We start from the raw sequence: 14,702 nt of genomic DNA, 5'->3' as shown, positions 1-14,702 counted from the left end.
GAGGCTAAGAACTTACAGGCCGGTAGTTGTGAACTACCTGCCTGTTCTGCCCGGTGCCAGGTCAGAGCGATCACAGACCACTCCTGCTGGCGATTCTGCTGCTTCAAGTCAACAGAGGAGCTCTCTGTCTTCTGGTGGAGCGTGACTGGTGACTGGGTCCCGAACTGTGGCCTCCCTTCCCAGAGCTGCATAATACATTTAAAAAGCTTCCCTTGGCTGATGTCCACAGTTCGGGACCCGGTCCTTTGTCTGCCCTTATTCACACAGAGGTCAACTTTGGTAAGGTTTTTAATATTAGACAGTGTAGGACTATCCTGAACGAGTTCACCTTGTCGATGGTGGGATAGCTTTTATACTATTTTTGATCAAAAACAGTGTTACAAAGAACCTTATTTTATTTAAATGCACTTTCTTTTTATTTATTTACAGCAGGGTTTTTGTTCATTTTGCTTCTTGTAGGTTTTTCTGATTCATGGCCATTGTGAAGCATGCATTTATGTGCTGCATGTATACCAATTAAAAAACAAAGCTCAAATTTTGTGTGTTGTTTTTTTTCCTTTTATATTAAATAAGCTCTGATTTTTCTATTTTTTTCTTTGTCTATAGGTGGAAAAACGTCGCTTTAACCTTCAGAAGACCATTGTGACACCCCCTTTGGCTGGCACCTCCTCACACACTTATGATAGACAGCTGCATCTGCGGTGCGAGTTATCTCCAGGATATCATCTGCTTATCCCCAGCACATTTCTCAGGGACACAGAAGGGGAATTCTTACTGCGTGTACTTTCCTCCAATGGACCCATCACACTCAGGTTACAGTGAGCTGCCTTATATTACTCATGACATTGAGGTTTGATGGAAATAGCATCCAGATGATAAACTTTATTCTATTTTTATTCGATATTGTCTTTTATAGTTGTAAAATTCTTATTAAAAACAGATTGAACTTAAAAAATGTAGGGCTTGTAAATAAAATGGGAAACTGTCTCCAAGTATCTGTAGTACACTTCTTGATTTAGCAACTAAGACTTTTTGTGAAATTTTAGTTTAACAATTTGTAATTTTTTACAGTGAAATAACCTCCAATCAGCCTATGGAGAGGGCCAGTAAAGATGCGATTCCTGGAGTGTGGGAAACACTGGAGCTTAAAGGAGAATGGAAGAAGAGTAATAGTGCGGGAGGCAGCAGGAACTTTCCTTCTTACCATCTAAACCCAGCTATTTCTTTTTGTGTGCCCATTAATTCCAAACTGGTAAAAGTGACACTTCGCCAGCACAATCAAGAGAAGCGGTGCTACGCCATTGGTTTCCATGTGTACTTGGTTAGCGTCATATATTTTTATTTTATTAGTGTTATATTACGCATACAGCTGTGAATGGCCACGGCCCCACTATCAATATTTGGTCAGTATTTGGTCAGTATTTTTTCCCAGGAGTGGGTGATAAAAGTAGAATTGGTGACTTGTTTCAATTATACCTTTTCTCTGGTTGTTCCTCACCTGGTTTTGCCTCCCACTTCTGAGAACAAATACTGACTAAATACTGATAGTGGGCCGTGGCCTTAGGCTATGTGCCCACGTAGCAGATTTGATGCAGAGCGTTTTTGCCTCTCTCTGGCAGAAAAAACGCATGCAGATTTACATGCGTTTTTTCTGCCAGAGAGAAGCGTTTTTACATGCGTTTTTTCAAGCACTTTTCCAAGCGATTTTAGCATCACTTGGAAAGTGCTTGACAAGTTGATCACACAATATAAATCCATGTAACCGGCATGGATTCATAATGTGTGAACAGCGTAGATGCTTTAAATGGAGCATCGATAGTAAAAAAAAAAAAAAAAAAAAAAAAAAAAAAAGAATTAAAACGTTAAAAATAAAAAAAACTTGTATATTCACCTCTCCGGTCTGCTCCCGGCCGCGTCTTCTCTCTTAAGCGTCCCGCAGTGTACTGTCAGGACCTGCGGTGACGTCAGTCAGCTGATGGTCACGCGACCATCACCTGACCACCGACGTCAGCGGTTGCGTGACCATCAGGTGACTAAATGACGTCACCGCAGGTCCTGACAGTACACTGTGGGACGCTGAAGAGAGAAGACGCGGCCAGGAGGAGACCAGGGGCCGCCGGAGAGGTGAGTATACAGGTTTTGTTTATTTTTAACTTTTTTATTTCTTTTTTTCACCGCGTGGTAGCCAGGATGAGAGGAGTTGTAGTCTCCTCTTCATCCCGGGTACTACACCCACCTCGATTACGCTGCAGCGTAATCGCAGTAGAAATGGTCATGCTGCGTTTTGCAAACCAATGCGAATTCGGCGCGCAAATTAGCGCATCATGTGCACAGCACATCCGAATTCACATTGCTTTGCATGGCAGACTGTTTTACAAGCGTTTTCGCGGCCGCAAAGACGCTACGTGGGCACATAGCCTTAAAGTAAAAGTGTAAGCTGATATGCTATTTATGCCACCTGAGATGGCGCTGATGCCATAATGCATGTTTACTGCTCACACTTACTATTGTTTTTTTTTTTAATTAAAATATAGTTCTTTAGAGACTGAAAGTTGGGGATCTCTCACTACAGTATATAGATTGTGTTCCAGTCATGCTTCTATACTAATCTAAGTATTTTAAATGCATATGAACTTTTTCATGTGTCTTTAGGCACCAGCTGATGGTGACCTCTCTCCATTTTTACAAGAACCATGTGCCAGCTGTATTCCACATAGTCACTCTTTAGAAGTGTCACAAACCTGTGATCTGGTCCCTGGACAATATCTTATTGTGCCTTCCACTTACCTTCCCGACCAGGAGGGCAAATTCTCAATCTTTATCTCTACAAAGACCGAGAGGTTAGTATAATGTGCAGGACACCTCTTGCTTGTAAATTGCTTGCAATATACAACACGTTTACATTTTAACTTTGTTTTTCAGTATTAACCTTTGTGTTTGTGCAGGAAACCTATCCAGAGTGAGGAGACGCTGGGGCAGATCCTAAAAGAGGTTAGAAAAAAAGGGAAAACCGTTTTAGCTCTGTTTTTCACAAGCATAAACGTCATTAAAGGGATATTCCCATCTCCAAGATCCTATCCCAATATGTAGTAGATGTAATAATAATAATATTAGCAAATACGTACAATTAAAAATGTAGTATAGTTTTTCTCATTCGCTAGGTCTCTTTCCTCATGTGCAGGCATTGCAGGACCTTAGGTATCCATGGTTACGACCACTAGCAACCAGCTAACTAACTGTCACTATATCAGTGGCCGTAACCATGGATACCTAAGGTCATCCAGTGCCCTGCACATGAGGAAAGAGACATAGCGAATCAGAAAAAAAAAATACATTTCTAATTGGAGGTATTTGCTGATATTGTTACTATTACAACTACTACGTCGTATTGGGATAGGATATTGGAGATAGGAATAACCCTTTAAGTTTAAAGAGTGTCTAACGGCAAAAATAAAATGTAAGTATGTGTTTACTTGTTTTATATAGATACTGACTTTCAAAGCAGTTAGTATCTATCTAAAAAGCTTTGATTTAGATACCTAATTTTGAATGTAAGTGCACCTCCATCTTGTGAATGGCGTAGCTTCTTGATCTCTCTGCATCACGCATGCTTCTAATGCACATGGGTCGGCAGAAAAAAACTGGAGGCGCAATGCTGCTGGGACAGTGTTCTCATTAGACGTATGTTGCCTGCCTCTATGCATTACTTCACTGTCCATCAATGTCACACTGGTCTCTGCTCTGATAGGCATGTTCAAGATGTTCTCATACCAATCACAGCACAGGTATAACAGTCATTGACACTTGAAGTGGTGCACAAAGGCAGGGAAAACTGAGAGTGCTTACTTCTAGTGACTCGTCTCTTGAAGTGATGTACCTGGCAGCTGCGCATACAATATCAGTCCCTCTGTGGTCTTTCTGCACTAAGCAGTGAGATCGTGCAAATTATTGCGACATCTTACTTTAGTGCACAGAGACCATAGAGGGACCGATAGAGTATGTATGGCTGCAGAAGACCTCACTTCAGGAGTGGAGTAACCAGGAGTAAGAGCTTCATCAGTTTTCCCTACCTGTGAGAACATGCTGATCAGAGCAGAAACCAGTGTGACAGTGACGGACACTGAAGTAGTACTCAGAGGCAGCAAACACACTCCTAATTAAATATAACTGTTCAAGGCAGCAGCTTCACGCCATAGCCCTGAATATGATCTCTCTTTATCTTAGCAGTGAGGTCCCTTCCAGGTAGTGGAGGAACGTAGTTCTACTAGAATGCTAGATGCTAGTAGTGACTTTCTCCAGATAGTCGTATTCGCATACCATGCATGTGTCAGTCACATTTCACATGGTATACAAATATGTTTACCTTGCGATTTTATTTTTTTAACTTTTAGATAAATATATATTTATTAGACTAATGTATAGTCTGTGTGTATGAATGTGAGATATATATATATATAAATAAAATATACAGTACAGACCAAAAGTTTGGACACACCTTCTCATTTAAAGATTTTTCTGTATTTTCATGACTATGAAAATTGTACATTCACACTGAAGGCATCAAAACTATGAATTAACGCATGTGGAATTATATATTTAACAAAAAAGTGTGAAACAACTGAAAGTATGTCTTATATTCTAGGTTCTTTAACCCTTTCGCAACCCTGGGATTTTGCGTTTTTGCATTTTCGTTTTTTGCTCCCCTTGTTACCAGAGCCATAGCGTTTTTATTTTTTGGTCAATATGGCCGTGTGAGGGCTTATTTTTTGCGGGACGAGTTGTGGTTTTCAACCCCATTACTAGTTTTACCATATCGTGTATGGGAAAACGGGGAAAAAATTCCATGTGCGGTGAAATTGCAAAAAAAAAAGTGCAATACCACAGATTTTTTTTTTTTCTTTCTTTTTTTACCATGTTCACTGAATGCAAAAACTGACCACTGCCATTATTATTCTCCAGGTCATTACGAGTTCGTAGGTGCCATTTTCCAAGACCTGTAGCGTCTCCATTTTTCGGGATCTGGGGCCGGGTTAGGGCTTATTTTTTTGCGCACCGAGCTGAAGTTTTCATTGATACCATTTTGGGGTAGATGCAATGTTTTGATCGCCCGTTATTTCATTTTATTGCAATTTTGCGGCGACCAAAAAATGTAATTCTGGCGTTTAGAATTTTTTTCTTGTTACGCTGTTTACCGATCGGATTAATTCTTTTTTTTATATTGATAGATCGGGCAGTTCTGAACGCTTCGCTACCAAATATGTGTATGTGGTTTTTTTTTTAATTATTTTATTTTGAATGGGGCAAAAGGGGGGTGATTTAAACTTTTTATATTTTTTTTAATATTTTTAAAAACATTTTTATTTCTGACCACAGTCCAATCAGCGTTAAGATACAGGATAGATGTCAAAGAGGGACAGACATCTTGTGGCGGTTTCTGACATTTTTACTTAGAGAGAATTTTCACAGGATACTGAAGGAATGGTGGGTGGAGTTTGCAGAAACTAGCAGAGAACATGAATTAAATGTCCAACTATACTGGGAAACAGCTAAAGCAGTTTTGAGAGGGCGCCTAGTGGGATATGCGTCCACGTTCAAAAGAACAACAACTGAGCAATATACTAAGACCAGCAAACTTTTGAGGGAAGCATACACAGCATTTTTGGCGGACCACTCCACCCTGACAAAAGAGAGATGGATAACAGCAAAAAAAGAATTTGAGCTTTGGGCGGAGAGAAAAGAACAAATGACACAAGCACAACAAGAGGTAGATCTAAATAGGTTCGGTGGCAAGGCAGGGAAAATGCTAGCTAATCTGGCAAGGGGACATAGACCCCTGACATTAATCCCTAGCCTGAATAAGAGAACAGTAGGCACCACTTCGGATCCTGGGGAGATAAGCAAGATTCTGGGCGATTACTATAGAAATCTATATGATACAAACCAAGAGAAAGGGGGAGGGGGAGGGGAATGGTTAAAGAAGACTCGCGTGCAAAGTTTTACTGAACAGGAACTAGAGCTTTTGAATGCAGAGATCTCGGTGGAAGAGGTTAAGACGGTGATTGGGGGATTGAGAAATGGCAAGGCCCCGGGACCTGACTGGTTTGTAGGAGAATTTTATAAGGCCCTAGGGAGAATAAGTATCGCCGGTGCTGACGGCTTGGTTTAATGCAATAGTGGGAGGAGAGGCGTTACCTCAGTATGCCAATTTGGCCTACATCAAATTACTGCCAAAAAATGGCAAAGACTTAGGTGATCCCTCCAATTACTGACCGATATCTCTTATTAACCAAGACCTAAAAGTGCTGTCAAAGATCATGGCTGATTGGCTAGCAGTGGTTTTGCCTAGAATAATTACGCCTCACCAAGTCTGCTTTCGTGAAGGGACGGTCTGCCGTAACTAATATTAGGAAGGCCATGTTGATTATGGATGTGGTGAGAGGGGGACAGATAGGGGGTCTTCCAGCCATGGTCACACTAGATGCTGAAAAAGCATTTGACAACATACAGTGGCCATGGCTGGAACAGGTACTGGATGGAATAGGTTTGAGAAGTGCAATGCGCACCTTCATTCAGGGTCTCTACTCGAACCTCCAGGCAAGAATATATACACCGGGGTTTCTATCGGCCATCTTCCCTTTGAAGAAAGGGATGCGTCAGGGATGCCCGCTATCACCTCTGCTATTCAACCTGGCGATAGAACCGCTATCGTACAGTGTCCATTTTAGGACATGATCAGAAATCAAACATCAGAATGATGTCAGTTTGAGGCTAAACAGAATGATTCTGACGAGTGACTTTTACAACTGTAATAAGTAACTATTCGCTGATGGGACTTGAACCCAAAATTCTGTGTCCCAAAGCCAGTGCACTAACCACTAAGCTATTAACTTAGTTGTAAAAACTGAAGGCATACTGAAACAGCATGGCTACCACAGCATCTTGCAGCGGCATGCTATTCCATCCGGTTTGCGTTTAGTTGGATCATCATTTATTTTTCAACAGGACAATGACCCCAAACACACCTCCGGGCTGTGTAAGGGCTATTTGACCAAGAGGGAGAGTGATGGGGTAATACGCCAGATGACCTGGCCTCCACCGTCACCAGACCTGAACCCAATCGAGATGGTTTGGGGTGAGCTGAACCGCAGAGTGAAGGCAAAAGGGCCAACAGGTGCTAAGCATCTCTGGGAACTCCTTCAAGATTGTTGGAAGACCATTTCCGGTGACTACCTCTTGAAGCTCATCAAGAGAATGCCAAGAGTGTGTAAAGCAGTCACCAAAGCAAAAGGTGGCTACTTTGAAGAACCTAGAATATAAGACATATTTTCAGTTGTTTCACACTTTTTTAAGTATATAATTCCACATGTGTTAATTCATAGTTTTGATGCCTTCAGTGTGAATGTACAATTTTCAAAGTCATGAAAATACAGAAAAATCTTTAAATAAGAAGGTGTGTCCAAACTTTTGATCTGTACTGTATCTCACATTCATACACACAGACTGTAAATTACCACATCATGCAGTTCCTGATTGAGACCTGAACGGAGGCTGCACGAGCTGAACAGCTAAAGGACCTTTTATACAAGCAATTCAAGGACCTTTCAAGACCTGAAAGGTCCTTGAATTACTCGTGGAGAAGGTCCTTCAGCTGTTCAGCTCGTGCAGCCTCCGTTCTGGTCCTGGTAAGCTTCATCTTCTGCTCTACACCGATTACATACATCAGTGCCAGGCCGGAAGAGAGAGGGCAGCTCTCTCTGATCGGGAAGGATGCCTTGTCAGTGTTCTCCTCCATCACAGGAAGCGGCCTCTGAACTATAAGATACACACACTTTTTAACAAGAAGTTTTCTTGTTAAAAAATGCTTCTTATAATCCGAAAAATACACTATATAAATGTCATAGAAAAAACATCTATCCCTCATCTCTGATCTGCATGTCTGGCTCTCTACCAGCAATAAAAATAATAATTTGTTTCTTGCATATATTTACATTATTTTCTTTTTTTGTCTTTGATCTCTAGGTTTCTGTTATATCGATGATGAAGTAAAAGTTGGAAAATCCATTTGAGGATGTCTTTTTTTTTTTGGAAAGAAAAAACAACCAAAAAAATGTTCAATCAGTTTTAAAGACGCTCCTGTCAACATTTTTGTAAACTGACAAAACAGGGTATTAAACTGATCATATGAAAGGTTTGGTACTAACCCAAAATCCTAGGTGATACTGCCACTAATAATGTACAATATAAGCTGCTATTAAAATGTGATTTTTGCCTGTTCCTAGGTTTTATACTTTAGTGCTGTAAATCTGAACTGTGTACTATGACCGTACAGTAAAATAAACTGTGTTTTTTTACATGGCCTCCTACTATGTTTCACTTGCTTTGTCTAATTGATATAATTTAGTGAAGGGTATCGTTTATATCCCAAAAAAACAATTTACAGTCTTGTAAACTGAGGAATAAGGATGTCAATAACTTATTTTTTGTCATATTCTGCCTTATCTGCCCAGTCACTGCATTGTGATATATAGTACTGTGCAAAACTTTTAAGCAGGTATGCTGCAAAGTAAGAAAACTTCAAAAATAGAAGTGCACTAAACAGTTTAAGCATAGAAGGACCCCTCATTCTGCCAGCAATCAAAAACCTTCTCCATCAGGGTCCAATACTCCATCCAGATCCAGAGAACCTCCATCTAGCGGCCTGGCTTCTGAGTTCACAATCCTGAAGGCCAAAGGACTCTCAGACCGAGTAATTCATACCCTACAAAAAAGTAGGAAACAAATCACAAACTCCATATACAGCAAGATATGGAAGACCTTTCCTAACATGGTATAAACCAAATATACCAGATCTTCGGCATCCTGACATGACCCAGATCTTGGATTTTCTACAAGAGGGGCTGGAGAAGGGCCTTAGACCCAGCACCCTCAAGGTTCAGATCGCGGCGCTGAGTATCTATTTCGACCAGAGCCTAGCCGAACACCAATGGGTAAAAAGGTTCATGACAGCAGCTACTCGTCTGCGTCCCAGAATAATTAACCACGTTCCCTCCTGGGATCTTAATATCATCCTTAAAGGTCTGACACTACCACCGTTTGAACCTTTGGCCTCAATAGAGCTGGACAAATTAGCCTGGAAAACAACATTTCTAGTAGCAATTACCACTGCCAGGAGAGTGGGTGAAATCCAGGCCTTCTCAATGAATGACCCATATCTGAGAATCCTGGATGATAGGATTATTCTACAACTGGACCCATCTTTCTTGCCAAAGGTAGTCTCAGACTTTCATAGGTCTCAGGAGATAATTCTGCCTTCCTTCTGTCAAGATCCAAAAAATAAAAGGGAAGAAGAATTCCATACTTTGGACGTAAGGCGGGTTGTTCTTCACTACCTCCAAAAGACAGAGGCCTGGAGGAAGGATCAGAACCTCTTTATTCAGCCATCTGGTCAGAACAGAGGGAAGAAGATCTCAAAGGTTACCATCGCTACTTGGATCAAGAAAGCAATTGTGGAATCATATCCGTTCCAAAATCTCTCACCACCAGAGAAACTGAAAGCACACTCTACTAGAGCCATGTCCGTCTCCTGGGCAGAAAAGGCTAGCGCTTCCCTCGAGCAGATATGTAGAGCAGCTACATGGTCCTCGGTCCATACCTTCACCAAGCATTACAAACTTAATTTAATGTCCATTAAAGACTTGGCCTTTGGGTGGAAAGTGCTTCAGGCCATTGTCCCTCCCTAAACATGAGTCTTTGGTACTCCTCCTTTGGTGCTGTCGTGGGGGGTTATTGGAGAAAATGGAATTAGACTTACCGGTAATTCGGTTTCTAATAACCCACCACGACAGCAATGGTAATTCCCTCACAGGCTTGGTTAGCCAATCATTTAATTTGAATAAATATAATTTGAAGTATCCATACTTGTGTGGTCCTTTATAAAAACACTGGAGGGAGGATGAGGGAGGAGCTATTTAACCTCTTTGTGTTTCCTGTCCCTATTAGGGTGGGGTGACATCCTCCTTTGGTGCTGTCGTGGTGGGTTATTAGAAACCGAATTACCGGTAAGTCTAATTCTATTTTCATTACAACAAAACCTGGCAAAAACACCCAACTTCTGAATAAAAATATTTTTATTATATCATAAATCTAAAAAAACTGCCTATTGGCAGACCGATAAATGTATAAAAGGGGAAACTACAAACAGGAAAAATCACAGAGAAACATATATAATTAATTGGTAACAATTACACAATAATATAACATTGTGGATCAAAATTAGAGGCACTACATGCTAATAAAAAATATCACATATGTCTCAAATGGCCCAGTAGAATATAGTGCCTTAATATGTATAGTAACCTATGTCTATGGGCATATAACCATGACAAACAATGTAAAATAAGTAAATGAAAATTATAATACCAAATATAGGTGTCCCAATGCTTCAATGTAAGTTTCGCCAGGTGGCTTCCTCAAGGAGTGTGAGATAGTCAGGAAGTAGGGGGTATATATATGCCCATTCAACCAATAATGGCAAAGATATCCAGCTGTCCAATTTAATATACAGACCTGTCTCATAGGATCAGGTCAATGTCCAAATGTGAGGGATAGTCTCATTCGTGGGGCAGGGAAATAACTCAGGTGTGAAAGATCATGTTGAGATGGTAAGCCCATAATTGTGCGCTTCAGTCTGGAGCGCACGCTAAAAAGTGCACCGAAAGTGACACGGTGCACTCCGAAGAGCACACCGGAAATGAGGTAATGCGCTCCAGGATGGAACGCACCAGCCAAAAAGCGCATCGGAAATGATGAGATGCGCTCAAGGGAGCACATCAGAAGTGATACACTGTGTTCCAGAATGGAGCGCATCGGGGGACCGCCCTCAGACCAGCGCTGGAATTGGTATACTGCATCAGAATGGACATAATGCGTTCCAGAGTGGAACGCATTCACAGCCGGAGCAGAGGCACTGCCAAAATATGACAAAATGAAGTGTAGCTGTATATTGAATCAGGGCTGCAATTTGGGGATAACCTACTGCTTTCAATACATGAATGTATAACTCTGTAACCAAAAGAGACCATAGTGCAACTAGTTATATGTGGGCAATCCCTAAACCCAAATAGGGAATGTGTGTAAACAATATGTTATAACCATATAATAGTTGATGATAGAAGACCACATGATTAATTAATGGGCCAGTGGGGTGCAATCAAAAATAGAGGGGACCTACCAGGAGATTATGACAAAAACATGTATAATTCATACATATAAAATATTGAGAGAATAATAATACAACATCATTAAGGTCATGCAAGGTGGTAACAGTGAAAGTGAGCACGCGTGCGAATGAGTGATGAGAGAAAAAAATAAATATCCATATAAAAGGGAATAAAGTTAATGTTATGACATATGAGACATTACAATAATATCAATTCGTAAATGTGGATATGATGTTCCACAGCTGTTGTGGTGTGGAGGACATCAACAAGAGCTACAATAAAGACAAAAATCATTAAAAGTACAATAAAAACAAAGCAACTTGGAGAAATGCATGAAAGGTCAACTGTTCGTTGAGGCCATTGGGTACAATCGTATTAAGTCTGAAGATCCATTTCGCCTCAATCTGTGAAAAGTTTTTTGATATTGCCACCCCTAGCATTCAAATCTATATGATCAATATAGTTGCTTTTAAACCCGATGTCTTACAATTATGTACTAACCTGAAATGTTTGGGAAGAGTTTTTAAAGATTCAATATCCGTGGTTGATTGAGCTGCTTTAATGTCCAAAACATGTTCTCTTATTCTACGTCATAGTTCTCGATAGGTAAGTCCAATGTATTGTTGATTACAATGACATGTTGTGCATGTAATAGTATAAAGAATTGCATACGTCTTTTGTCCTGTTAAGTCCGTAAATGTGGTACTCCTTTCAATATTAGGACATGCTGCGCAAGTACCTCACAGTCGACATCCCAGTGTAGGGCCCTTAGAACCGAAGGTGTTAGAGGATTTCTTTTGGTAGCAACTATGAACCAGAATGTCACGACAATTCTTTGAGCGTCTATAGGTGATGGCTGGTCTAAAGGGTAGATATTTTGATATAACCAGATCCAATTGCAATACCATCTAATGTCGAGAGAAAATCTCTTGTACCTATTTCCATCTTGAGTCGTATGAATAGATAAATCGTGTACTTTGTCATCCTTAGGTATTTGAGATGTCTTAGCAGTTAGAGCCTGTTGTCTATCCGTGTTCTTCACTCACAAGTAACCTCGTTCAGTAGTCCTCGATGAGTAACCTTTTTCTTGAAATCTTCTCTTGAGGTCACTACTGTTTTTCGAAGGACCTTTCATCTGAGCAAATTCCTTGGCCTACCACTGGATCTACGGTCCTTAAAGTGGTTTTCCCACGAACAAAAGTTCATTTAAAACTTGACCATGTACAGAACATACCACAGCTCCTGGGCAGGGGAGGAAGCAAAAGACAATACAGACATTGCAGCAAGGGATCACTGAGGATTTATTTTGTGAGGTAAAATACACTGCTCAAAAAAATAAAGGGAACACTCAAATAACACATCCTAGATCTGAATGAATTAAATACTCTCATTGAATACTTTGTTCTGTACAAAGTTGAATGTGCTGACATCAAAATCACACAAAAATGATGAATGGAAATCAAATTTATTAACCAATATAGGCCTGGATTTTGAGTCACCCTCAAAATTAAAGTGGAAAAACACACTACAGGCTGATCCAACTTTGATGTAATGTCCTTAAAACAAGTCAAAATGAGGCTCAGTATTGTGTGTGGCCTCCACATGCCTGTATGACTTCCCTACAACGCCTGGGCATGCTCCTGATGAGGTTGCAGATGGTCTCCTGTGGGATCTCCTCCCAGACCTGGACTAAAGCATCCGCCAACTCCTGGACAGTCTGTGGTGCAACGTGACGGTGGATGGAGCAAGACATGATGTCCCAGATGTGCTCAATCGGATTCAGGTCTGGGGAACGGGCGGGCCAGTCCATAGCTTCAATGCCTTCATCTTGCAGGAACTGCTGACACTCTCCAGCCACATGAGGTCTGGCATTGTCCTGCATATGGTCTCGGTACCTAATGGCAGTCAGGCTACCTCTGGCGAGCACATGGAGGGCTGTGCGACCCTCCAAAGAAATGCCACCCCACACCATTACTGACGTACTGCCAAACCGTTCATGCTGAAGAATGTTGCAGGCAGCAGATCGCTGTCCATGGCGTCTCCGGACTGGGTCACGTCTGTCACATGTGCTCAGTGTGAACCAGCTTTCATCTGTGAAGAGCACAGGGCGCCAGTGGCGACTTTGCCAATCCTGGTGTTCTGTGGCAAATGCCAAGCGTCCTGCACAGTGTTGGGCTGTGAGCACAACCCCCATCTGTGGACGTCGGGCCCTCATACCACCCTCATGGAGTCGGTTTCTAACCGTTTGTGCAGACACATGCACAATTGTGGCCTGCTGGAGGTCATTTTGCAGGGCTCTGGCAATGCTCCTCCTGTTCCTCCTTGCACAAAGGTGGAGGTAGCCTCATACGGCCCCTTCCACGTCTCCTGGTGTACTGGCCTGTCTCCTGGTAGCGCCTCCAGCCTCTGGACACTACGCTGACAGACACAGCAAACCTTGCCACAGCTCGCATTGATGTGCCATCCTGGATGAGCTGCACTACCTGAGCAACTTCTGTGGGTTGTAGAGTCCATCTCATGCTACCACGAGTGTGAAAGCACAACCAACATTCAAAAGTGACCAAAACATCAGCCAGAAAGCATTGGTACCGAGATGTGGTCTGTGGTCCCCACCTGCAGAACCACTCCTTTATTGAGTGTGTCTTGATAATAGCCAATAATTTCCATCTATTGTCTATTCCATTTGCACAACAGCATGAGAAATTGATTCACAATCAGTGTGGCTTTCTAAGTGGACTGTTTGATTTCACAGAAGTTTGATTTACTTGGAGTTATATTCTGTTGTTTAAGTGTTCCCTTTATCTTTTTGAGCAGTGTATTTCACTGCCTGTTTTTTTCTTTTTTGTAATCTATTTCTTTATTAGAAAAGTTTTTAACAGCATAAGTTGTTTGTTTGCTGAGTAAATCACATATCAAATCAATTCAAGGTTGTAACATGTAAACAATTCAACATAATAACGTATAAACAGGAACAATGGTACAAATGTGAGTAAATCTGAGGGAGAAGTCTAGAGACTTTAGTTGTTTGACAGCTATATAATAAACCATCCTAGAACTTCAATTAGGTTGTAAAAAATGTCCATATGTATATCACTAGTCTAAGAAAGATGTGGATAATCATGAGTGCAACACCAACTTTTTATAGCTTGAGCTTATTTGTAGTGGTGAAGGCTAAGGGGTGCATAATGCTGACAGACGAGGCCTTAGCCTATGTACCCACGTAGCATTCTTGTAGCGTTTTTACGGCCGCGAAAACGCTTGTAAAACAGTCTGCCATACAAAGCAATGTGAATTCGGATGTGCTGTGCACATGATGCGCTAATTAGCACGCCGAATTCGCATTGTGGTGCAAAACGCAGCATGACCATTTCTACCGCGATTACGCCGCAAATTCGCGACCATTGAGTTACATTGAAACTCAGCAAACCCGCAGGTATATGTGGATTTGCTGCGTTTCAATTAAATTCAATGGCCGCGAATTCG

General features: G+C 41.3%; 1 protein-coding gene across 6 annotated transcripts in view; it reads left to right on the top strand.

Moving 5' to 3' along the window:
• Positions 1-8,351, top strand: part of CAPN10 (calpain 10) — a 41,637-nt gene extending 33,286 nt beyond the window's left edge. For 3 of the 6 annotated variants that reach the window (XM_073675305.1, XM_073675300.1, XM_073675302.1), the window contains exons 8-12: positions 607-818; positions 1,072-1,321; positions 2,653-2,840; positions 2,946-2,991; positions 8,020-8,351. In XM_073675305.1, coding sequence (XP_073531406.1) covers positions 607-818; positions 1,072-1,321; positions 2,653-2,840; positions 2,946-2,991; positions 8,020-8,046 — 723 coding nt within the window. In that variant the 3' untranslated portion in view covers positions 8,047-8,351. Of the gene's footprint in view, positions 1-606; positions 819-1,071; positions 1,322-2,652; positions 2,841-2,922; positions 2,992-8,019 lie in introns of all 6 variants that reach the window. The other 3 variants (XM_073675301.1, XM_073675304.1, XM_073675303.1) reach the window with 2 other exon arrangements.
• The last annotated feature ends 6,351 nt before the right edge of the window (positions 8,352-14,702 follow it).

Source organism: Phyllobates terribilis, unplaced genomic scaffold, assembly GCF_046119375.1.
Source record: "Phyllobates terribilis strain yellow unplaced genomic scaffold, ASM4611937v1 Scaffold_3__8_contigs__length_932513732, whole genome shotgun sequence".
In the NCBI taxonomy this organism is placed as follows: domain Eukaryota; kingdom Metazoa; phylum Chordata; class Amphibia; order Anura; family Dendrobatidae; genus Phyllobates; species Phyllobates terribilis.
The sequence above is the reverse complement of the archived record's forward strand: the minus strand, read 5'-3'. Positions and strand labels throughout refer to the sequence as shown.